Source organism: Homalodisca vitripennis, chromosome 1 (assembly GCF_021130785.1).
Source record: "Homalodisca vitripennis isolate AUS2020 chromosome 1, UT_GWSS_2.1, whole genome shotgun sequence".
Taxonomy (NCBI): Eukaryota; Metazoa; Arthropoda; class Insecta; order Hemiptera; family Cicadellidae; genus Homalodisca; species Homalodisca vitripennis.
The window spans coordinates 67,030,414-67,056,586 of record NC_060207.1 but is presented as its reverse complement, the minus strand read 5'-3'; the positions used below and the strand labels follow the sequence as shown (position 1 = coordinate 67,056,586).

At 30.7% G+C, this 26,173-nt stretch overlaps 1 protein-coding gene across 1 annotated transcript in view; it reads left to right on the top strand.

Annotated features, from left to right (window-relative positions):
- The first annotated feature begins 7,988 nt into the window (after window positions 1-7,988).
- Window positions 7,989-26,173, top strand: part of LOC124363900 (glycine dehydrogenase (decarboxylating), mitochondrial) — a 33,073-nt gene continuing 14,888 nt past the window's right edge. The window contains exons 1-8 of the mRNA XM_046819175.1: window positions 7,989-8,246; window positions 8,704-8,782; window positions 17,242-17,377; window positions 18,211-18,375; window positions 22,153-22,378; window positions 23,294-23,490; window positions 24,911-25,113; window positions 26,007-26,146. Of these exons, the coding sequence (XP_046675131.1) occupies window positions 8,055-8,246; window positions 8,704-8,782; window positions 17,242-17,377; window positions 18,211-18,375; window positions 22,153-22,378; window positions 23,294-23,490; window positions 24,911-25,113; window positions 26,007-26,146 (1,338 nt within the window). The 5' untranslated portion in view covers window positions 7,989-8,054. The remainder of the gene's footprint in view (window positions 8,247-8,703; window positions 8,783-17,241; window positions 17,378-18,210; window positions 18,376-22,152; window positions 22,379-23,293; window positions 23,491-24,910; window positions 25,114-26,006; window positions 26,147-26,173) is intronic.

Here is a 26,173-nt window from a genome sequence, read left to right as displayed (position 1 = left end):
ATATATAATAAAGATAGGTAATTTAGTAATGTTTTTAATCATAAAATACATATTGTATAAAGACATTATTATTTGCTGTAGTAAATTTTTTTATGTTAATAATGTTTACTTATTACTTTATTCACCCTATTTTTCATGAAATCGTCTGAAATAATATTATTGAAACATCTGTTAAATAAATACATTTAATGTGTCGTACTAAGATAAAAACTTCTGTATTTATTCTGAATTATTATACAAAGCAAATTCCAATACTTGAGTGAATTTTTAGGAATCTAGTGTTAATGTATCTTTATAGTACCGGTATGACTAAATGAATTGTTCCAAAATCAAAATGATTCCTGAAGTTCATTTCACAATGTTAATATTATAATAGATTTTTATGGTTTGACTTGTAAAAGTATCTTATAAAATTTTTCCCTATAAATTAGTATAATTTAATAGTTATTTATACGTCTAAAATGCCTATACGTACAAGCTTTTCAATATTTTGATAACAGATGTTTTGTAAACTTTTTGTTTGTTTAGAAATATTGGCTCTATGGTTATGTTTCCTTTATAGTTTATTTATAAAATTAAGCCAAAATCTAATAGCTTACTTCTTGGGGGGAGGGGGGATTTTGCTACCTTTTTGTTAGTGAAGTAGAAAGTTGCAAAAGAATAGTTTTTGTGTGTTTATTAAAATAAGAATTCATCCATCCCTTCAACTTTCATTTGAGCCAACATTTATTTGAATTTATGGTGGAAACTCCTACCTTCTTTCTGATTGTTATCAAGTGCCAGGAGTTAAAATTATCTCTGCGTCAGACAACGATTGTATTGCATCTTCTAACTAAACCTGCATTTTGTTGTTTATAAATTGACTATTCAGTAGCATTTTCAAGTGTTTCACAATTTTCTGATTTAAATAGTTCTGAACTAAATAAATAAAGAAGAAATATCATCTATGAAGGTTGTTTGAAATAAAGTTCCTTTTTAAATCAAATATGTTCGTTAGAAAGAGCAATATTTAATCACCTGTTAATAGTGAATAGTTGAGGAAAGCAAAAAAGTCTAGTACAAATCATTGTAGTATGCTACAATGATTCATGGTAGCATAAATAAAATAGCCATAAAGGCAAATATTTTACCGATGTGACTTGATTGTTATGTGAATTATAAAGTCACAATACTTTATTGTTATTCTTCATCAACTCTATTGAGACGAGCTGAGGAGGTGGGGCTCCAGAGAAAGTAGTACAGACCTGAAGGGAGTCTTGGGTCCAAAAAGTTTGGGAAACACTATTAACACAACGCCACTAAGATCACATCTACTCTTACTCTTACTCTATCCATTTTCAGTTACCTGATGGCTAATGAATTTACTTTCTGTATGACCTTTTACAAAACATCTATTAGTTTACATAATGCACTACATCTTTGATCTACTTTTTCTCCATCTCTGAACATACTTGTTGAGATTGGGTGAAATCTAAAACAAAAGATGTATTTATTTTCAACTCGGAGAGAATCCTTACTTGTGTAAAATTAAGCATAGATAGAACTATCCTGCTTTTTGAGGTTGATATATCTTTGAAGCACAGGGTTCAACATTATTAAAGTATAGAAATACAAATTTAGAAAGATGTGTTCTCTTAAAATTGACCATTGTAAGAAATACTTGTTTGACAGATTGTTTACAAAATTCACTAATTACAGTTGTAGTTTTAGCAATCTCCTCTACAAAAATGATAGTGTTATTTGATAATAACCAGAAGTACCCAGTATCCTCTGATGGATAGAGCAATTGTTTCTAACAATGAAATCATTGTCAACCAAGCTAGTTTTAATGAAGGTCAAAATGGGAGGGTATCAAAAGAATTTAAAATATCTTGCAGATTTTATTCTTTCTAGTTTGATACATTTAAAACCGATCATCAGACACATAAATAATAGGTTGTGTCAATGACTGACTATTAGATAAAGAGACAAAGTCGCTACTTTAAGGGTTACCTGTTTATCACCACCTGATGCCATTGTAACAATTATTTATGTACCTGAAGGTTGATTTAAGTGTGTCATTGTAAGAAAAATATAATATGAGAAAAACTTATCATTTAATATGTTTAACTCTTTTCATACCCTCAAATTTCAGCCTTAACCAAAATTACTGTATCTGATAATTGATTTTTTTCTTAGAGGAATATCCTTACAATTTTTACTGTTGTGTATGAATGCTCAAGCAGTTTTACATCTACAATATAGTAGCCATTGATTTCAGAACAATTTTTTACCCTCAGGGGTAAGGGAAGTGAAGGGTAACTCAAAATTTTCAGATAGCACCTATAGCCTTGTAAAATATCATTTTAGCGTGGTGCAATATTTGGATTGAGTAATTTTTTTATTTTATTGTCATAATCTTTTAAGGTACCCTTCTTGAATGCACAGAAAGAACAATACATTTTTTTGGACCACTACAAGGAAAATCAGGCACAATTGAAAATTGCTGATGATAAAGATTTCAAATTTTTATAGTAAGTATGTGATATATGGCTTGAGGGATTGACATAATTTTTATTTTGAAAAATACAAGTAAATTTTTTCGTGTAAAAATTTTGCTGAAAAGATATTAATTATATATTTTTTTAATCAAAAATATGTTACTCCCTCTGGAAGAATAATATCTAAAATTTTGTGTTATTTCATTTTTTTAAATCGTATTCATATAAAATTTGTGTTGATTTTTAAAAAGACTCCAGCGCCTTCATATTTTTAGTCTGCTTCCTGCCACGCTGTTTGTGGAAACACGAGCAGGTATGCTCTCCCTCTTCCTCCACCACTGGTAGTCCCCTTGCCTGGCCATACCCCTCCAGCTCCTCAATTAGTTCCTCTCTTCCTTCGCTATGTCTCCGTTCTTGGTTCTGTCATAACTAAACAAATAGTTTTACAACAAGGCTAATCTTACTGAGCATTGGCTCGTGTTAAGTTGAGCACACATATTTAATTAAATTCCGAATGAAGATTTTGGTATAACATTGTATACATAGAGGTTTCAAATAAATAAATCATTTGATAAACTGTTAGATGTGAAAATTGTAATGGATTGAATGAACTTTAGCGCTTTACAACAAAGGCCCTTCATGCAAAGCAGGCTATATGCTTTAAAATTCTGCATTTTTGATAGTGTAAAGTTATTGTTTTCTTTAATAACAATAAAGAATAAAAATCACACTTCCCTAATTGAAATAGGTATCAGGTTAGAACATTTTGTCTAACCGTATAATTAATAAATTATCTATCCAAAAATGATAAAAATGATAGAAGCTGATAAAATAGAAAAAATCCATAACAATTTATCAATCAACGTATGTATGCATTTGTGTAGAATTTAAGATCATTTAATAATTAGTCCCAAAGTAAAATGGTTGAATACAAAGATAATGTTTTTATGGGATCTATACAAAAGATAAATTCAGACAAAAAATTGACGGGTGTTTTTTTTTCAAAATAATACATTATACTAAAAATAACTCCATTAACAAATATGTCATTTTCTAAAATTATGATTACCAGAAATATAATTTTCTCGAGTCATAAACAATTTTAAAATTGTCTCTTTGTGAAGGTGCAGTAGTTGATTGTATTAGTTGTCTAACTAAGGTTTAGCTCACATATACTGCAATACGATAAAATGTTCATCTTCAGCCATTAATATATGAGCCTGGTTACATAGTTGCATTTTTTTTCTTAGATTGCCTATAATTCCTGTAAAGTTATCTAAAAAATATTTCATTGAGGAAATTATATGTTTTATTTTAAAATCATTCATTTTTTAAGAATAACTTCATTAGCAAATATTTAATTTTCTAAAATTATGTTTTAAAAAATCTAATTTTCTCGAGTCAAATTAATTAAAAACATGTTACTCCTTCAAGTATTGTAACTGATACAGTCAATGGTTTAGTTCACATACATACATTCACATTGTGACTTATAGACTTGAAACTTTGCATTAAGTTTATTTCTAAACATTAAGTATGATGATGGTGCATGTCACTCCATGGGATTTGGCGGAACGGTAGCGGACATTTCCACATTGGTATTATGGATAACCTTAATGGCAAAAAGAAATAGAATAAAAAATGTGTAGATAGATTGAGCTTATTCATAAGATATTTTAAAATGTTATACTTGGTAGATTGGTCAAGGATTACTAAAGCTTTTGTTACATTCCAACAGGTTCTTTGATACTCCCGTTATCTCGTAAACGATTGAAACTATACAATTGAAATGCTGTATATTTTACTCTGTTACGGTTATGTATTACTACAAATTTTAGTTTGAATTGGTTATAAATTATTACATTTCACCACTATTTTTGCAATATTATTATTCATAACTGCACTGTTTTAATTCAATTAATTAGCGATACAGACACAACATCACAGTTTTTTTAAAACACATTTATATCACATAATAATTGACAAGTTTTTCTTTATACTTACACTGTTCAACAACTCTTATACTTTGAAGTTGAGGGCCATTCACAATTTGTGAAAGTGGTTATATCTAAGTTTTATTCGTGTTTTGTTTTTCAAGTTGTATTAAACCAATTTAACAACATTTTACTACTTCACATTTTTTTGCCAAACTTGAAGTTTTTGTTTACAAATGTTACATTTGTACATTCAACCTGATAAAATTAATATATAACAAGACAATTGTATATTTATTGGTACATAAATAAACTTCAGAATGTTATGAAGACAGCAATACTGAATACTTGATGAATTGAGTATAAAAATATTTGTTATGTAACTTCTAAAAGAACAAATGCTAAACATCAAATAGTACACTGCTACTTTAGAAACTGACAGATCTAGGGTTCAGGAAGAGAGAGACATACACATATGGGACAGATAACTGATTCCCGGTACTTAGAATAGAGGTGGAATGGGCCAGCAGGCTGCTTATCGCAGAAAACAGGAAACGTTGATGCTCATGCTATCTAGCAGTCAGAGTTTGCTATACTCTTGCAAGCTCAACCGTAAAGGTCTTGGCTAGTTAATAAAAAATACACTAAATTAATTTAAATCTGTCCATGCTACATGAAATAACAACCCCAAACATAATTAAGCATTATTGTGATTCATAACATAGAGACTAATACCTAATTTAACAAATAATGAAAAATCAATTAAGACAAAACTTATTTGGGCAATTGCAAATAAGTATTGTTGTATTAGGGAGGAAGTAGTTGGGAAAACTAATACACTCTTGTTTACCTGATTCTTCACTTATCCAAAGCTTTTATCCAATCAGTTTCCCAATATTCTAACAGTTTGCTTCAAAGGTCTGATTTATACAAATACCAAACACTATTTAGTTGTAGTTTTCAATTTAGAGTATGACGTAGGTAACATTAGGATAACACACCAAACTCAATGTTGTGATGTGTAATTTAGTAACCCCTGTTCTAGAACGAATTGAGATAGATATATAAACAGCTGAGCATATTTTGGCAGAATCATATAAACAGCTGAGGGTATGTTGGCAGAATCGAGATAGATATATAAACAGTTGAGCATTGTTGATCAGCTGAGTGTATGTTGGCAGAATCGAGGTAGATATTATAAACAAATGAGCATTCTTTGGCAGCTGAGCGTATGTTGGCAGAATCGAGATAGATATATGAACAGCTGAGCGTATGTTTACGCTTCGTTCGATTGCAATCTTTTGTAATGTTGTGTTGTGTTTCGAAGTTTTATTGAATAAATGTAGTTACCAATTGATTTTCTGGTTTATTGAAGTCTTGGTTTTGGAACCTTTAAAATAATGTGTTACAAGACTATAAGTGCTATTTGAACATTTTTAGTTATCCCCCACCCCCCTGTTCCCTGAGGGTCAAAAATTTGAAACCTATTATTATTAGTGTAATCCTTGGTAGCTAGTAAGATTTACACAAACAGATTTTACATATCTAAAATGATAAAAAAGTTAAGATAGGGTGCAACTTACTTTTCAATCACCCTGTATAATGCAACATATTATAGTTTATTACAATTATTATTAGCCAAAGTGCTTATATAATGCAAATTGGTTCTCTGTATTGGTGCCTGTTCTGTAAGGCATCTGCTGCAACCAAGTTGTTGAACTACTGTACATTACATGTCTAGTTATAATACATGTAATTAAAACCTTTACTGCTGGTCTGTACTGAGTGATACCGAACATAGTACTAACCTCTGTGCCGTAAGGTATCTGCTGCAACCAAGTTGTTGAACTACTGTACATTACATGTCTAGTTATAATACATGTAATTAAAACCTTTACTGCTGGTCTGTACTGATATGAGTGATACCGAACATAGTACTAACCTCTGTGCTGTAAGGCATCTGGTGCAGTCAACGCATTATTTGAACTTCAAAAGCCAGCTGTTATATTTTAATATCCTTTTGATAATGGCCCAACAATTAACTTAACATTCAGAAAAATAATGGATTAAAAATCTTTGCTCTTCAATAATAATAGTAAAGAGTTATTTTGACGAGAATAAATTTCCGTAAATATACAAATTTAAAAACATTGAAGTTAAACCACTAAATATATGGCTACTTTGTTTAACTTTAATTGAGTCCTATGTATAAATAAAGTGAAGATTGGGGAAAAGCCAACACACAACACTAATTTTGTATTTTCCTATATAATTATCTATTGAAGTACCATAACTGTAAAAATGAAAGAATTGTAATTAATACTGTAGCTATACCTACTAAAATTTTGAGAATATAAGATTATCTGTTAAACCTTAGAGGACAATAAATCATCAATGACTTATATATCAAGTTTAGACAGTTGATGAAAATGTAGAAAGAGAAATGATACATTGTAAGAAATAACACTACCTGAATAAATTGTTAAGTGATATTTAACAATTTATTTCTTTGAGTATTTATCTAAACAAGATTTTAAAGTTAATATTGATCACTGTGGATTAAATTCAATAAATAACACAACATCAATGCATATTAATCCTTATTTATATGGTTTATGGCATTACAATTAATATAAATGGTTAATTCAATGACTTGAAGCTTCATCTGACGTAATTTGATTGTCATAAAAAAACTCTTATTGCAATAAACACAGTGTTTTATCTAGTGTTTTATTTCTTTCAAATATTGCATGAGTAACAAAAATGCCCTTTATAATATTAATTTATTTTGAATATAAGGTATTGTTTAAAGAAACTTATCATACAATTCAGTCTTATATAAACAGAGTATGAATAGGAAGATTCAGATAATGTCATAACTGGGTAAACTGCGAGACTGTACAAATCTATATTTTATTTACAAAGTCTGGCTAATATGTTATTTATGATAAAAAAAATACAAAATGCAATTAATTTTAAAAAAGTACCACAGCTTATAAAAGCAGATTTGGTCTATAATTTTGTTTGTACACACGACTATTTATTTCTTTGACTAATTGTTTTCCAACTTTTAGCCTTAAATTATTCTTTATGAAATGTATTAAATATCCCATTACATAGTTAATGGGCTACAAAATAAAGCATATGATTGTTAGTGCTAACAATATAAATATAATCTTCATTTCCTTATCAGTGGAACTATCTAATAAACAGAAGGTGCTGGTACATGTTTAAACAACACTTACTGGTCTATTAAATTCAATGTAAATTTATTGATTACAAAAAGTAAAATAAAATTGTGTTAACAAGTAAAAAATTAAGCATTACAATTTTATTTACAAAAATTTCCTGTTCTAAAAACATGTTTCAGTATTAACCAATAATAATTGTGATATTGTATAGTACTTATTAACTAAGAAATTCTCTACATTACCTAGTGTCACTGGAAGTCAAAAGTATGGTTCAATAGAGCATTTCATGAATTTGCGTTTACTGAGATTATTAACCCTAAAAAGAGGTAAATAAAAAACTGAACTAGTGTAATTGTTTGGCTAATGACAACAGCAGCTAGGGGTCATGTAGATAACAGGAAAGGGTCAGAATGTGTGGTCAGTCTCTCAGTGTGTGTAGCTGCTGAGACATGTATAGACTGACTCTTGTACACTGTCGACATGATCTGTTACGACTCCATACAAATGGAGCCAGGCTGTGCAGCTCTCAAGCTAATAACAAAGAACTGGAGAAATTGTTTCCTGTGGACGAGTTCGTCTCTCGCCACATCGGACCTCGTGACCATGATCAGACCGTTATGCTCGATGTCCTAGGATTTAAGGTAAGTTTAAATATCAATAATATTTTTAGCAAACTTTTCATCACACTATAGTTTTGTTTATAAGATTCAAAACTTTCATCTCGTTTTTTAATATTTTTTTCATTGTATTTGTTTAGGTAGGATAAATTTACTACTCTTTCAAATGTGGTAAGATTTATATATCATATTTTGTGTTCTCATAATTCCTATTCTTGTATACATCATATTCTCATATTTCATGTCTTTAAAATGTGCTGTTATAGTAAAATTTTTGTTTTTATTTGTATAACATTTACACTAAGAAATAAGATGCTTAGATTTGTTTTTATAGATTTTAAATTGAAAAGAGATTGAGAAACAAAAGATATTTCAGTAATATTATTAAACCATTTTGTGTTTCATATTACTCTATACTGTTTTATATAGAGAGTTAACTGGAAATCTTATTTATAAATAATGAGTTGTTATTCTTGTTCAGTCATTGAAAGAACTGAGTGATAAGGCAGTTCCAGCCAGTATCAGGATATCAGAGCCTCTGGACATTGGGCCTCCAATTTGTGAGTCTTCAACTCTTTATCACTTATTCTTTATCTGCTAATATAAATTCACCAACAGTTTAAAACTGTAAACATTTAATTAGTCGAATCATTGCATAGTAATAATATATTGTACTATAATATTTAATTTATGGTTTTTTTTCTTAAATATTTTGTAGTCATTAGCTATACCAAATTATATTGTTTACAGGGAGTAAAAGATGTTCATAACAAATTTTCATAAAATTATGAGCTAGAAAACTGGAATCTTCCTCTGGAATAGTAAGTTGTATTTTGAAATTAGCAGACAACAGTTAAAAATGACATGTTTAACTAATTGTTGGTTTTGTACATTGTTTGCAGGATATTTTGCCTAAGTTAAAGTCATGTTTCACTGAAAATTTAGAAGTCGGCTACAAATTCCATAGTTTTTCTTCTTTAATTATTTAAATTTATTTTCAAATTACTTCATAATGTGTAATTCACTACTTACAAAGGCTATCCAAAAAGTAAAAGACGTTTTGAAATAATAAATTAACCAACTGAAATAGGAACATTTTATTATATACATTTAAAAGCTACAATCTTATGCTATTTTTAACTTAGTCCCCGTTCAAATTGAGACATTTACCATAATGTGACACAATTTTTCCAATTCCAGCTTGTCACCTATGGTATTAACGACTGATTAACACCAGCGTAAGGTTCAGTGACACTATTGAAGTGCTGCGTTGCAAGTCAGGTCTTGATCGTTGGAAAGAGGTGGTAGTCGCTTGGTGCCATATCTGGGCTCTTAGGCAGATGATCAAATACTTACCAATCAAAATCATCCAAGACTTGTTGTGTACGATTTACTGTATTGGTACGTTTATTGTCGTGGAGAAACAAAATTTTTTAGCTCAATTTTCTCCTACACTTATTTTATATTGTTCGCCTTAGCTTCTGCAATGTTTCACAGTACCTCTCTGTGTTGATTATTGATCCTCACTCAAGGAAATCAACCAGTATCAAACCCTTAGCACTCCAACAGTTGTCATAATCTTTCTCGCTGAGTTTGGAGACATTTTCTTAGTTTTTTTGGAGAATGTTTGTGCCCCCATTCCATAGACTGCATTATTGTTTCACAATTGACATGCTTTACCCATGTTTTATCACCAGTAATGATACGATTGTGAGAAGTTTGTTACGATGTTCGTCGTATTCATCAATGAAAGTTAACGATGCAGCAAGCCTTTGTTTTCTGTGATCTTCTGTAAGTATTTTTGGAACCCACCTGGCACAAAATATGTGGTATCCAAGCTTCCCTTTAACAGTTTCATGAAATACATTTTGTTAAAAATTTGTGGGAAATGTTCCGAGAGTTCAGTCATTGTGATGAAACGGAAATTTTCACAAACTTTGTCATTGATTTTCAACATCAGATTTTCAGTCACTAGGCTAGGCCAATCGCTACAACTATCGTCATGAACATTGGTGCGGCCATTTTTAAAGTTGATACACCACTGCCTCACTCTGTTTTCAGTCATTATTTCATTTCCATACATTTATTGCATAAAGATATAGTTGTAAATTAATAAATCAATTGGTTTCCCAACAAAAACTTTATCACTGAACACACTTCACAAGTGGCAGGATTTTCAATTGCAGCACACATTTGAATTAATCACAGTGAGAAAAGTAAAAGAGATACAGACCACACAAGACTACAGCTTGATTGTATACTGAAAGCCAGAGTGTTTGGACACTAAGATGTAACCCCACCCACTGCCTCACCATTTATAAACAACTATTATTTTCTGGATAGCCCTCAGAGATTAATCTTAATTTTCTCACACAACATTCTTGTACAACAAAATGTTACCATAAAATTATTTTTGGACAATTTTGAGTTTTCTATGATTGAGAGTATAAAAAAAATATTCATTTCCTCCACAAAACAGGAGGAATTATATGTTTTATTAGTACAATCAAAATTAATTAGAACCCAAAGTTCACTGAATTATATATATATATATATATATATATATATATATATATATATATATATATATATATTCATGCCTTAGATAAAAATATAACAACAAATTGATTTGTAAAAAGAACATAGCAAATACAGAATAAAAATATACTAACATATACGTACTACACTATTATTACACTTTAATTAATCAAATCATATCATTAACCAAAGCCCTCCAATTCAACTTTTGATTTGTATGTTTTAATATATCTCATGGCCTCGTATTAAAGTGTATGGTATAAATATACACTAAAACTTGTGAATTGGCTAGCATTAACTGTTTATTTATATTGATAATCTTTGATATTTTTTGTGGAGTACATATTTTGCAATTTCCTACAGCACTATAGTTTGTCCGCTGCCTCAAGAGCCCCAGAGGATTACAAGGTAATGCTTGCACCAGAATGTGCACAGCCTGGCCTACCCGACTACATTGTAGGCCTTAGTCTGGAAAACTGTTTTTTTTTTAATAGTTAGGTTCATATTTTTGAAATCTTCATTTTATTTTATGTAAATAAAGTCTAAACACAAAATGACTAAGACATTCTTAACTATCTTAGAAATAAAGGGGTCAATGATACGTTTTTTTCTAAGATACGTCAAGAATGTCATAGGCATTTCGTGTTAGGACTCTGTTTCCATGAAATTCTGAATTAAAAAGATTACAAGAATATTGAATTATAATAAAAAATATATAAATTAATGGTTTTCAAGACTAACTTCTAGTATCTGCGTCATCAAAACAAAAGTGATGGCAGGTAGGCTGAGCTGGACTTGTGACGGTGTGTGCGCGTCGGGACGTGAAGTTTGTCTTATCCTCTGGGGCCCTTGAGGCTCTGGACAAACTAGGCTATATTCACTCATCAATCAGTAGCAGTTTACATAAATACATTTTACTGTTCCCTAGATTTGTTAAACGTAAAAACAAAATATTTTCTAGAAAAAAACAAGGTAATATCAACACATTTGTTTTACTTTTTTTGGCTAAGTAATAAACATTCAAATATTCTGCTACACATCATTGTACTTTCAAACTGAAAGCCATGTCTCATCATACGTTATACATAACTAGCTACTATCATAATAATTTTATCAAATTTAATTGGAAACATACCGAAAGTCTTTAAAGTATTTGCTAAATATCTTCTTCCATTGATGCAAATGAAAAGAAGAATGAATAGATTCATTTGAGTTGGAGTTGTTGTTCATTGATGAATTCATAAGTGTATGAAGTGGGAATTTTGAGGACAACCCATTGTAAAATGGGTAACCATAAACCAAAAATAATGAATTATAACATAAAAATAAAAAGGAAAATCTTAAATCTACCTAGAATTGTATAATGAATATTGAACTGATTTATTACTATATCAACAAACTTTTTATCTTGTCCTTATTATTGTGTATGCTTCTTTTTAATCATTCATGAAAGGTTATTTTTTCATAACCACTGCGTATTACATCAGATATAAATCAAGCGAAAGAACTATCTTTTCCCTTTGTATACCTGCATTTTTATTTTCAGATGATCTTAATTGACAAATACTGGAGTATAAATCGAGAAAAAATTAAAATGCTATCCCTACTATATTATCGTTAATTAACAAGTACTGTACAACATTTTAAATTCATGTTATTATATTAACAATGACATTAAAATTAGAAATGTGTTAAATCAACATGTTTTTTACCACATGTGATTTAAGGTCATGGACTTATCAGACCCCCAGCAAACAAGTTATCTTAAGGTTATCTACTGGTAAGAATCAAATGTTATCAAATTAGCACTGAAATAGTTAAATATGAAGATTAAATGAGTACAAATAATCAATATTTCATTAAGATCATTTAAAATACATTGAATTTTCTGACTAGTGTTTTTTCTACTTTGTCCTCTTCTGACATGATAATAATGACTACAATATGTAAGGTAAACACTCACATACTTCCAATCAGTGTGGGAGACTTCATGTTCACCCCACAGTGGACAACACCTTAGCCTGGAGAACGACTCCCAATAGATCGATCATTAGCGTAGCCAGAAATTTCGTTCGGGGGGGGTCCGAAACCGGGGATCCGGGGGACGTTTTGTGTGTGTTATTTGCCAATGGATTCACTGGTAAAAGGTAAATACCAAAAATATGGAGCTTTAGTAACTACGCCTTATAGAAAGTGGAAAGAAGTAATAGGCAAATTAAACTCTCACAGCAACTCTAGTACCACCAATTTTCTTGTATAGCTACAGAAACTTTACGAAGTTCGATTCTGGCCGAGTAGAAGGCACCAAAGTGATGTTGGATTCACTGGATAAGAAATAAAAAGATCAAAACAGAGCTTCACTCAAGCGTATAATTGACTCAACTATATTCTGTGGAGAAAATGAAATACTCCTTCGGGGACATTGGGCCACTGATGACGGCCGAAAAACCCTTTAGAAATAGAGCGATTTTCGAGCGTTGCTCGGGTACAGATCAAACTAACGGTCGGAAAATGCACCGGAAAAACTCTACTGATTAGAAGTTCGGGCCACTTTGGATTTCACTGATTGGGGTATTTATGAATGAGTTATAATGACGATTTTTTTGTATCATTACACTGTAGACGAGTATATAATTATCTGAAAAATCACTTTCGGTCGGAAATAAAATACACCTGAAGAACTTCAACTACTTCGGACTTCGGTTATTGTGGTAAATGTGGTATTTTTTTTTATTAAGTTAGGACAACGACTTTTTGTTATCATTAAAACTGTACTCGACAACCTATATAATTATCGAGAAAAAAATCACTTCCAGTCGGTAAAATAGAAAAAAAAAGCTCTCTACCGATTCGTTTTGACGATTTTTGGATTTCACTGGTTGAGTGGTTGTATTTGTTTTTTTTTTTTAAGTGATTTAATTGTTTTTTTTTCTCGATAATTATATATGTATTAGTCGGCGTTGAATTCATACCTAAAATCACCGTCCTAACATAATCCTAAGTACCACTTTTACCTCAACCACTCAACCAATGAAATCCAAAATCGGCAAAACTTGAATCTGTAGAGAGCTTTTTTTCGGTATTTACCGACCGGAAGTGATTTTTTTCTCGATAATTATATAGGTATGGTGTTTACAGTTTAGTGATAACAAAAATCGTCGCCTAACTCAATCGAAAACCCCACGTTTTTATTGAAGTCCAAATTAGTCCACCGAGTTAGAAGGCACCAAAGTGAAGTGGATTCACTGGATAAGAAAGAAAAAGAACAAAACAGAGCTTCACTCAAGCGTATAATTGACACAACTATATTCTGTGGAGAAAATGAAACACCCCTTCGGGGACATTGGGCTACTGACCGGCCGAAACCCTTTAGAAAAGGAGGGCAAATTTCGAGCGTTGCTCGGGTACAGATCAAACTAACGGTCGGAAAATGCACCGGAAAAACTCTAATAATACTGATTAGAAGTTCGGCTACTTTGGATTTCACTGATAGATGTAGACGAGTATATAATTATCGAAAAGAAAATCACTTTCGGTCGGAAATAAAATACACCTGAAAATCTCTAATGATTAGAAACTTCAACTACTTCGGACTTCAGTTTATTGAGGTAAACGTGGTATTTTTGATTGAGTTAGGACGACGAGTTTTTGTTATCATTAAACTGTACTCGACTACCTGTTAGACATTGATTTTTAGGTATTAACATAATTCTAAGTACCACTTTTACCTCAACCACTCAACCAGTGAAATCTAAAATCGTTAAAACTTGAATCTGTAGAGAGCTTTTCTTCGGTATTTACCGACCGGAAGTGATTTTTGTCACGATAATTATATAGGTACAGTGTACAGTTTAATAATAACAAAAATCGTCGTCCTAAACTCACTCGAAAACACCACGTTTACCTCTATAACTGAAGTCCAAATTAGTTGAAGTTCTAATCAGTAGAGTTTTTCAAGTGTATTTTCCGACCGAAAGTGATTTTTTCGATAATTTATATATACACGTTTACAGTTTAATGACACCTAAAATCAACGTCTTAACTTAATTTTATGTAGTCATTTTACGTCCCCACGACGAGTTTTGAACGAAGTGGTCGCTAATTTAAACTGTTCGCCGTGTTACGGTTCAGGTTACTTTGCGACGTCACGTGACCGCGCCCTATAGAAATACCGTGATTACACTACACTATTCGAAAGACCGAGCCCAAAAGTATCGTTTGATACTTTATGATTTAAACGAAAGGACAATTATATTTTTAACAACGGTCACTTCAATCAGTGAAATCAATCAATTTAATGTTTGTAGACAAGAGTAACGATAACTGTCCTTTTTTCTTCTCCTGCTCCATGCTTTATTTTTTAATATGTCTTAAAATTTCGGGGGGGGTCCGGACCCCCTGGACCCCCCCCTTCGCTACGCCACTGAGATCGATGTTTTCCATTTTCAATTTTGATATAGAGTGGTAGAGGCCGAGTTACAAACCAAATTTCAATCCTCCAAGTTAATATATTCAAAATATATTATTTATACAGAGACGAGATTATTATTTTATTTATTACGTACGAAGACACAAATCTGCTTTCACCATCAACTGGTGGAAAAAAATACAGTAAATGCTTAGCCATCTAAACATCGTGGTGGCTAATTATAAACATATGATTGTTTTAAGGACATAAACCTAGATTTCAAAATCAATAAATTTATTGTAACACTTTCTTGTTCATCTCAAGAAACAAACCAAGTTCACTTGTGTTTTTAAACCAGTAACAAACATCTATTGATTTTCAGGTGACTTCTTTTTTAAGGGCATTGTCCTCATAATGTGTAAACACTTGTGTGTGCGTGCGTGCGTGTGTGTGTGTGTGTGTGTGTGTGTGTGTGTGTGTGTGTGTTTACTATGTAAAGTAGTAAATAGCATATTAATACATTGTTAACCAGTTTTGGGCTTTGTCAACTCAAAGGTCTTCACAAAGTTTTTAATTGAATAAAATATTTCTACTTAATTTTTGTTGTCAAGAAAGTGAGTTACTTGGCACTTTTGAACTACTGTATATGAGATTCATTTTTCATCAGTTATCCCAGTTAACACATTACAGTAAAAAAGCCCTTTTACATCTTAGCTTATTACAAAATTGACAACAGATAAGCTTTATATAACATAAACAATTCTACATAGTAACTTTATTACGCGTGTTGATAAGTTGCTGAAAAATGTCATAAGAATTATCTTCATAACAGTCTGTTTACTAATTCATTTATTCTGTGTCTATCTTGTTGCCAACATTGTTACACATAAGATCGATATAACCAGAGTAATTTTTGGCAGATAGATATCAAGGTTCCTAACGGACGGATGTAGAGATAGCAGTGTTTCACATCAAATTTCAGATCTCTAGACTAACTCGTTGGACACTAATTATGTACACAATTAAATCTTGTTTATCAGCAACTAATCAGAAAAGTTTCACTAAACACTCAGTCAATAAGTACATATAGTAATGATAAAGTATAATTATTCTTTAAAACTGTGTCTAATTAATAAAAAATTTACATATTTATTGATCACTGTTACTTGATTAGGAAATTCATAATATAAAATTTGTTATTCTTGTTGACAGATTTAAAAAGAATCCCAAAAACTCAGCAATCCTTATTCTTTAACTACTGAGCTTAACTACATTACTTGTGGACAAATATTCAAATATCACAACCATTTTATTGGAACCAGAAACAATATTTTGAAAGGAAACAGGATTATTATATCTTTTGTAACATATAACGATCGCAAATGTCTGAAAGCCTGTTATCCTTTCAAACTTTCCATCGTCAATGACAAACTTTAAACTTGAGATTTTGATGAGGAAGATTAACAGTCCCAATAGAACAAACTTCCACTATCACAAATAACTGTTATTTTATTGTTAGAAGAATGGAACAAATTGCAATAAGATTAAGAAATCAGAATGCAATTATCTCACTAAAATAACGTCTGGTTTATTCTCAAGATGTTATTCATCTTTCACACAAGCAATAAATGGCTATACTTTTAGATATGATGGTATGATAGGTATATAATTGTAAGGTATTGTTTTGTCCTTATTGTTGTTTTGTCTCAATAATACTTTCATTTTATGTTTCATGTAATGAAGGATTACATTAAAACGAATGTTGATAAAGGTGTATTCAAATTTTTTAAAGAATTGAATTATAACTATTTTAATGAAATTTATTATTTTTTTATTTGTAAGATGGGTTTAATTTAATCAAGACCTTTAATTTGATGTCAGTAAATAAGTTTTCAAAAATGTATTTTTTTAGTCTGAAAATTATTAAAAAGGTAATCTTTTTGTAATCTATCAAAATCATGTAACATTATATTTAATATTTTTTTTTATTTATCATTTTAATTTGCTCATTAGTTGTGAGGAAGAAAGAGGCTGTGGTATATGTTATAACAATATAATAGGATGCATTTCCAGCTGAATATGAGCTGATGAAGAAAATCAGAGGAATAGCAGAGAAGAACCAGATCTGGCGCAGCTACATTGGCATGGGTTATCACAACTGCTGTGTCCCTCATGCCATCATGAGAAACATCTTTGAGAACCCAGGATGGTAATATTTCAAAAATTATGTTATTAAAAAACTACTCATTAGAATTTGAAACAATTCCTGAAATACAAGTTGAAGTAAATCTCATTTTGTGTTATACCAAAATATTAATAACTAATCATATAATTTTTCAATTATAATTGTTACTATTGCAAGATCTTAATATATTTTCAAAGTTTTTCAGTATTCTGAGTGCTCTTTTATACATTACTTCAAATAACTTTGTAAAATTTATTGAAATATACACCTTACAACCAATTAGCACTTTGACTACAGAGAGACACACGTTGGTGTCTAATGTTGCCACACACACCACATAGTGCTCCTGTGACCATTGGTAGCAAATGTGTAAAACCTTCTCATATTGTTTGACAAAGGGCTGTTTTTGTCATAGAATATAATTTTTAAATGGACTGCAAAAACCGTTAAATAATAACATAATTAACACTAAACAGTTTGTAATACTATTGCTATATTATCAAACTCTAATGTGTTTGTTTGTTAGTTATAATACTTAATATATAATGTGTTAGTTTGTTAGTTATAATACTTAATATCAATTATCTCTGTAAATATTGGAACATAACAAAATATTGTATTGAACATTTTAAAGTTATAACCAACGAGGAGTGTATTTTGAGGTGTTTCAATTTCAGAAGTAGAAATTCCTATTGCAGGTCTAAGTTAACACAACCCAAAGTCATAAGTCTATTAGTGGAAAAATTTATATTAGAACACAAAAGGGAGGAATGGAATGACACTCTATTTAACAATTCCAAAAATATACCTGTTGTGTTCCTCAACATAACCATTTGTAATGTTTGTCTTTTCTCCAGGACCACACAATACACTCCCTACCAGCCAGAGGTATCTCAAGGTCGCCTTGAGGGGTTACTCAACTACCAGACTCTGGTCACAGACCTTACAGGGCTTGAAGTGGCAAATGCCTCTCTCCTGGACGAGGGTACAGCAGCTGCTGAGGGCCTCGGACTATGCCATAGGTTGTTATAGTACACTGTCATTATATACCTATAGTTGAAGTAATCAACTTTAACATTTCACCTTGCTAATATTCATTCATGTCATGTAAAAATTGTAGTTATTCAGTATTAATTTTAACTAAAGAATGAATTGGTATATTGCTGGTGATGTATGGCACACATGAGCCAAAGATAAAGGGGGAGTGGGGGGGAGTAAGGATTGTGTTACTGACTGAAGTAACTCATGAAGCTTTATGAGTAGTATAGAGTTGTAAAGTCCTGCTATACTGTTATGGTGTCTTACTTAATGTCCACATTTTATATAGCCTTGTAGTATTGCTAATAACATTTTGTAATGTTCTGTAAAATTATGAAATGAGTCAAAACTTATTGTAATACTCAAAATTCTACAGGGTGTTTCATAATGGGTGACGAATATTTCTTAAATTGGTCCAGGGCATCAGATTGAAAAAATAACTCAATGAAACATTTATTCAAAGATGTTCTTTTCTTTCTATCTACTCATATGTGTTTTTATTATATATATATATATATATATATATATATATATTTAATTATAATTAATATATAAAAAAGTATAAAATTAATATATAAAAAAGTATAAAATTATATATATATATATATATATATAAAACAGAACTGTTTTCCATCACAGTTTTTTGTAATGGCAACAGAAAAAGCAATTACGGACGCTTCATAATTCAAAGTAACTAAATAACTCAAAGTATTTTATATTGAGTTATTTTCTTTTTGATGCCCTGGACCAATCTCTGAATTGTTGTCCGTTATAAAACACCCTGTATACTTCCTGGTCACCAAAAATATTCTCTAAATTAACTTGTTCCTCACTAAGGAGTTTTTTCTTATGTTTTAGTTTAATTAACCACCTGTTTTACCACTTTCAAATGAGCACATTAAAAAAGAGGCGGCTAAAGAAATGACTTGAGTTTTACCCCACATGAACAACGTTAAAACAGTGTACCACCCTTATTTTTTGTCTTAATTATGGCAGACTAGCAGTTACCCGCGCCTTTGCATGCAATTTTGTAGGCGTTGTTGTTGTATGCTGGTTTGAGTGAATTTTTTGCCAATGTTGAGTTTTTTATTGCCGCAATTAAGAAAATCTGTAATCTGAAAAGTGTACGAGTATATTTAGGGCAATTCTAATTTACTCTGGTTTTAGTATTTTTTGTTCCATAGCTGATATTGCCTTGTTTCCCGATCAAAAAAATTTGTATACATACTCAGGTTTCAGAAGCATAATTCTGTCTAAAGACAATTACAATGGGTTTTACAACAATCTTTAAATTTATAGTAAAAATTAGATAGTAACTTTGTCTTTTATATCTGCAGTACAGTACTGAACAAGCACTTCATAATTAATATTTACTAACATGTACAGTTAAAAGTATGTTTCTACTAAAACTTTTAATTTTCTTAACTGGATATTTTCTTACCCCATCCTCAACAGCGGTTGCAGAAAAGGTTGAAATAAGAAGTGTTTTACTATTGAGCTTACTCTACGATTTCACACTACAAATGCTAACAAATTTAAAATAGTGGTTATATTAAGTAAAAATATGGTTGTGCTGTCATGAAACAATGTTTACACGGAACAGTTAATTATATTCAACAGGCTCTTTCAATTTATATTTACCAACTTTAGACACAAATATGGGATTATTCACTACTTTTAGAGAGACCAGTGTGGTATAGCCTGGAGGGATTGTGAAAGTAAAATAAACAAACAAAGACACTTTAGCATTTATAATATTACTAGTACAAACCCGTTGCATTGCCCGTAATTTCTATGTAACATTCTGTGTATTAGATTGAATATCTTCCACGATTTCAGTAACACTTAAACCATCTTATGAAATAAAATAACAGTTAAAGGCCTTATAATCAAACACAAAAGTAAATCAACAAAATAAATTCAAAATTTAACAATAGTGGAGTATACAAATTAAAATGCAATGATTATCAAAACCACTACATTGGGCAAACCGGCCGATACTTCAAAATTAGATTTAATGAACATATAAAATCATTGAAGACATCATCAAATTCAAAATATGCTGATCATTTAAATAACACCGGCCACACATATGTATATAAACATCGAAAACTATCTTGAAATTTTACACACATGCAAAAAAAGTTACTTAAAAGTTAGTAACTTTAGAACATTTTGAAATTTACAAAAGTAACAAAATTAATCCTAATGTATTATTAAATGACAAAGATCTTCTAACAAAAAATTTATTGTTTGATAGACTTTTAAACAATATAAATTGATCACATATAAAATTAAATACAAAAATTTAGCCATCAAGGTAATTAAAAACATGTGTCAATTTGATTTCAATTATTTATTTACTCCATTTACCTTGACCTACAAGTACCTGATGATGGATTCTTCAAATCCAAAATGTACATTGTACAAATAAAATCTACAAAAGTGTTACAAGGTTTATTGGTTTTGACTTATATTAAACACTTTTTGAGGCTACATTTCTAATGGAGGTATTGTAAATAAAAATTAAAAAGTTGCTCATCTATATTTAAAGATAATACATGATACAGTAAAGTTCTTGCTTCCCAATCCATGTTTGCCGTATCATACTATTTCCTCGGTCCAGTCTAGGAATTATATCAGTGTTTATTTATCTAATCACTATTGTATACCTCATCAGTGAGAAATAGATGCGATTTCACCTCGTCAATTTTCTGTCATAAAAATTTCATTTAGTATCTCATGTATTGCTTTTTGACTCATAATAAATAAATTGGTTTGCCTTGTTGCTACAATGTTGAAATAAGAAGTATTGTTACTTTTATTATGGTTTCACTCTATAATGTTAATAAATTGAAAATATTGGTTAAAATAATTAAACATGTGGTTGTGCTGTCATAATTCAACGTTTACACATAACAAATAAATACATTTAACTGGCTCTTTGAATTCACATTACACAACTTTAGGGACCAAGATGTGTTTTTTTTGCTAATTTAAAGACCAGTGAGACATAGCCCAGAATGATATATGAAATAAGAATAAGCCTATATTCATCCCAGGGACCGTAAAAATGTCCATATAAAATTTTTGTACAATTGGTTGAATAGTTTACATATGAAAGCAAAACAAACAAACAAAGGCATTTTCACATTTATGATTTTTTTACAATTAGGATTAAGATTAGGGTTTTCAAAGGTATAATAAATACTCACCTACAAAAGATACTGATATTTTCAGAATAATCAGTAAAAATATTGAGAAAACTAAATGTGTTTGGATATATATTAATAATATTTTTAAAATGAGAGATCTCCCATAATTCTAATAATATAAATAAAGAAGTGTTTTTGAGGCTTAACATTGTTCCTATGAAGTTATTGTAATACGAAGATGGCTCCAGTACACTCTTAAACTGACTTACAGTTAGTCTGAGATCTTTCATAAGCTGTATCACTTAGGAATATTGTAACTGCAAATACAATATATATTTCTAAATGTCATATTTTAATCTTAAGCAACATGAGATGAATAAACATTAATGTATAAATGTGTGTGCGTTGTGTAGTATTATTTATTTTACAAGGTTAATTAATTAATCTTATCCGCAGTGATAAGAGATTCTAATGGACCTACATTTTAATTTAACAAATGTCTAACTTCCTTAGTTTTACTTATAATGTCAAGTAAAAGTTTCAGTTATTTTCTTTCTCACATTTTGGTGTACAATGTATATTAATATGACCTAATCGTGTCCCAAGACATAACAAGAGAACTCGACTGTTGGTATCCCCTGATGTTCATCCTCAGACACTCAGCGTGGTCCAGACCAGAGCAGACTCGCTGGGTCTCGCAGTGGACATCGCCGATGTCTCCACAGCTGACTTTTCCTCGCACGAGTATGCAGGTGTGCTCTTCCAGTACCCTGACACCAGTGGGGAACTCCATGATTACTCTGAGGTTGTCCACAAGGCACATGCTGAAGGTGTTAGTATTCATCTTATTGTATTTGCTAGTTAAGAGTGAAAAAATCATTCATAAATGATGTTATGTCAAATTATTTTGTATTTGCTGTGTTAAAATAAGAAATAAGCTATCAGCATGCAGTGTCTGTCGTGCTATATGATATATTTCTTAGACCTAATCACCTAAGCTGCTATATAGACAATGATTTAATAATAATGTATTTACCTATGTTTACTGTATATTGGATGTAATCCATTGTTTTACTAGACATTGAAATTGGTTTAATACTTTTATAATGTCATTAAAGTGTAGATCAATTCCCATTGACACATCCTCTTCTCTGTCAAATATGCCAATGCTGCTGATTACTTGTGGCTAACAACCTATCATGAAAGAAGGGCTGATTCAATATGAATGTTTAGTTTAGCTTCATTTCACCTTCCACAGGTTCTAAGATCTGACACTGTCACAGACTTGTCTAGTCTAGTCAACATTCGCATTGAATCAACCCTTCCTACCTTAGCTGTTTTATGTGTATGAGAAAATAATCAATGTATTTCTAATTTTATATATCTTGTGAGATAATTTTGCAGGGAAAGTCAACATATTTTCATTACCCTCAGATTGATTAAAGGATTCATCACAATTGCTGATGAAGTCGATAATTGATCAATTCTTCTATAAAGCTGATGATATATGGTTGCAATAAAAGCGTCAAAACTTGCAAGGTAAAAACCATTGAAAATAAATGTTTTTCAATGATTCAATTGCTTTTCACAGTAGAAACTCCTGTGAGTATTTTGTAAAAAATGGGAGATGTATTATTTGTGTGGTAGTGGTATCATTAATTTAATTATATGTCCACGATGTTAGAGATCATGTTTAGTTCAACTATTTCCTATTATAGATTGCTTGTATTTTTATTTCGCTTCCCAGACGCTGACAGTTTGTGCGACGGATCCTCTTGCACTGACTCTGGCTCGACCGCCCAGTGAATTCTTCGTGGACATAGCAGTGGGCACAACGCAGCGACTAGGTGTCCCTCTCGGCTATGGTGGCCCTCATGCTGGGTTCTTTGCTTGCAGACAGTCCCTAGTGCGCCTCATGCCTGGCCGTATGATCGGCCTCACCAGGTCTGTAGAATACAATTGAACTAATATATCCTTGATTTATTCACTCCAGATATGATTCCAATGGCCTCTTATTTGGTTAGATCGATTTATAACAAATATACTGTACACATTCCATCTCTAATTAATGTATAAAAAATATTGGTCTTCTTGTTAGTAGATTTTGTACATAGTAATAATACGTGATGTAACTAACAGCAGAAATTGTAATGTCTAAAATGTAAATTGTTTTAATATTTTTAAAACATTTATTGCAGATAATTTTTCCTATCAGATAAAATTAACACGTTGACTGCTACACTAGTCATGTAGGTACCAACTTTTAGATAGCAGTAATATGCACCCACCACAATCAATGTATTAAGCAAGACTTTTAATAAACAAAAACTTACTGCACAAAGTTGATGAGTAATATTTAATGCTCAAAGCTATAAAAATAAGGATAACAAGTAATTATTGAATAATGTATTTTTAAACCATCTTTAAAAACTCAGTGGTAAATATTCAAACTAAAGTTTGACAAAACAACTTGAGGCTATTACAATACAGTACAATATTCTAACCACTCAGTTTTCAGGAACAGTTTATACCAAATACAATTATTATCAACAATATAACACTTGTCATATTTGTTGTCTTTTTGCTGCTGCTTCTAGAATCAAATATTAATTAGTACACTTTTTTATTCTGTGTTTACTATTATTTGTGGTTTATTTATGTTTTGTATTCATTTTGTTAAGTTATAAATCCTTGTGAAACTCTTATCTAGAGTACTTAGCATAGCTATTGTTAATTTATTTCAACTTCACGCATTATTGCTATCCAAATGTGATAGTTGTGAAAACTAAAATAAATTTAACAAAACACTCCACTTTAAATCAATTTTGTATAGATCTCAAAATATATATATTTCTTCAATTTTTGGCAGCCTAAGTAATCCATTAATCATAATCTTAGAGATAAAATCCACCACTTTTTATTTGTAAGTTTTTATTTTATTTTATTCTAGAATAATAAATCTTTTGCTATTTGTGAGTACCTAGTAATCATTTTTAATCAATTCAAATCTGCTTATATTCCATTAAACATTAAATCACTTCCTGAACATTTGAAGGTAATCTTATTGCGATCAATTATATTAATAGAGAACATTATGGTGAATGTGTGAAGCGATAAGAAATGTGGCACAGACATGCTAATAAATTATTAGGCTTAGTGCTTTGTGGAGTGAAAATGTTATGGTAAAGACTATGTATGAACAATGGGATCACAACTGAAAATGCTACTTGATGAGTTATTACAATACTGTTGAATACATAAAATGTTGTGAACAATTATGTCATTATCTTGTATTAAACAATGTGATTATTACACCTTATAAATAAAAATACTAAATTAATTGTATTATTCATAACTGTTTTAGAGACATGAATGGCAACAATGCTTACCGACTGGCACTGCAGACCAGAGAGCAGCATATTCGTCGAGACAAGGCTACTAGCAATATCTGCACAGCACAAGCCTTACTTGCCAATATGTCCGCCATGTACGCCGTCTACCATGGACCTAAGGGGCTCCGGCGTATCGCCAATAAGATTCATAATGCCACTTTGTTGCTCAGAGAAGGTAATAGATTTGTTCATTTTATTCGTAGTTAATTAACTTTGAAGGAATTTCTTGTGCAAAAATAATAAAAGTTCTATTAAATACAGGTGAACACCCTGTATGTATGCTACCATCCCCTAACACAAAATAAATATAGGTACAATATTACACAAGCCAGATAGTACTGTACATTTTACATTTCTAACTCCTAATACCAGAAAATATAAAATCTCTAGTTTCTAACATAACATAGTTTCAATAGTATTTCAAAATTTATTTTTTGTTTAGCTATGGTTTAAGCCAATTTTAAACGTTATTTATTATGATGTATGTGGTAAAAATTTGAAGTCTTTGTCTTTAAAACAACATCGTTAAAGCAAATCATATCTTTCAATAACGCTATCCTTTTGTTATTTGGTTTAAACATTTTGTAATTATAAAGTAATCCTGAAACAATATTAAGAATTAAGCAAACAAAGTTATCTATTTGGTTATATGCTACAATGTACTAATTTGCCCTTTTAAGTTCCTTGTTTTATTCTCAAAATTTATGACTACTGTTTTCCACATCTAACATGGTTGAACCAATATGAATGTAGAGTTCAGGTCCATTTTACCTTCTGCTTAGTTTAGCATCTGAAATCCGACACTATCACAGACATGACTCCTGGAATTAGGAGTCAAACGTCCGTCTGAAGAGATAAAAAAAGTTAGCGGTGATTAAGTTTAAAACTAACTCTTAACATCGTTTGTATACTTAATATCACTACACCTATACTAAAGAATCAAATTTTCTGGAAATATTATTTAAATACTTACTATATACTTAATTAATACCATTTCTGCTCATGCTTTTTATAATATATTTTGCTTCATAATTTACCCAAAACATGTCGTTATTATACATTTTTCAGGGTTAAGAATGGCTGGACACACAATTTTAAGTTCTTTAGTGTTTGACACACTGCGTGTTTCCACCTCAATTCCCAAGGCAGACATTCTTTCTCGCTGTGAATTTAAAAGGATAAACTTACGCCATTTTCCAGATAATTCTGTGAGTAATATTTTTTATTTAAACCTA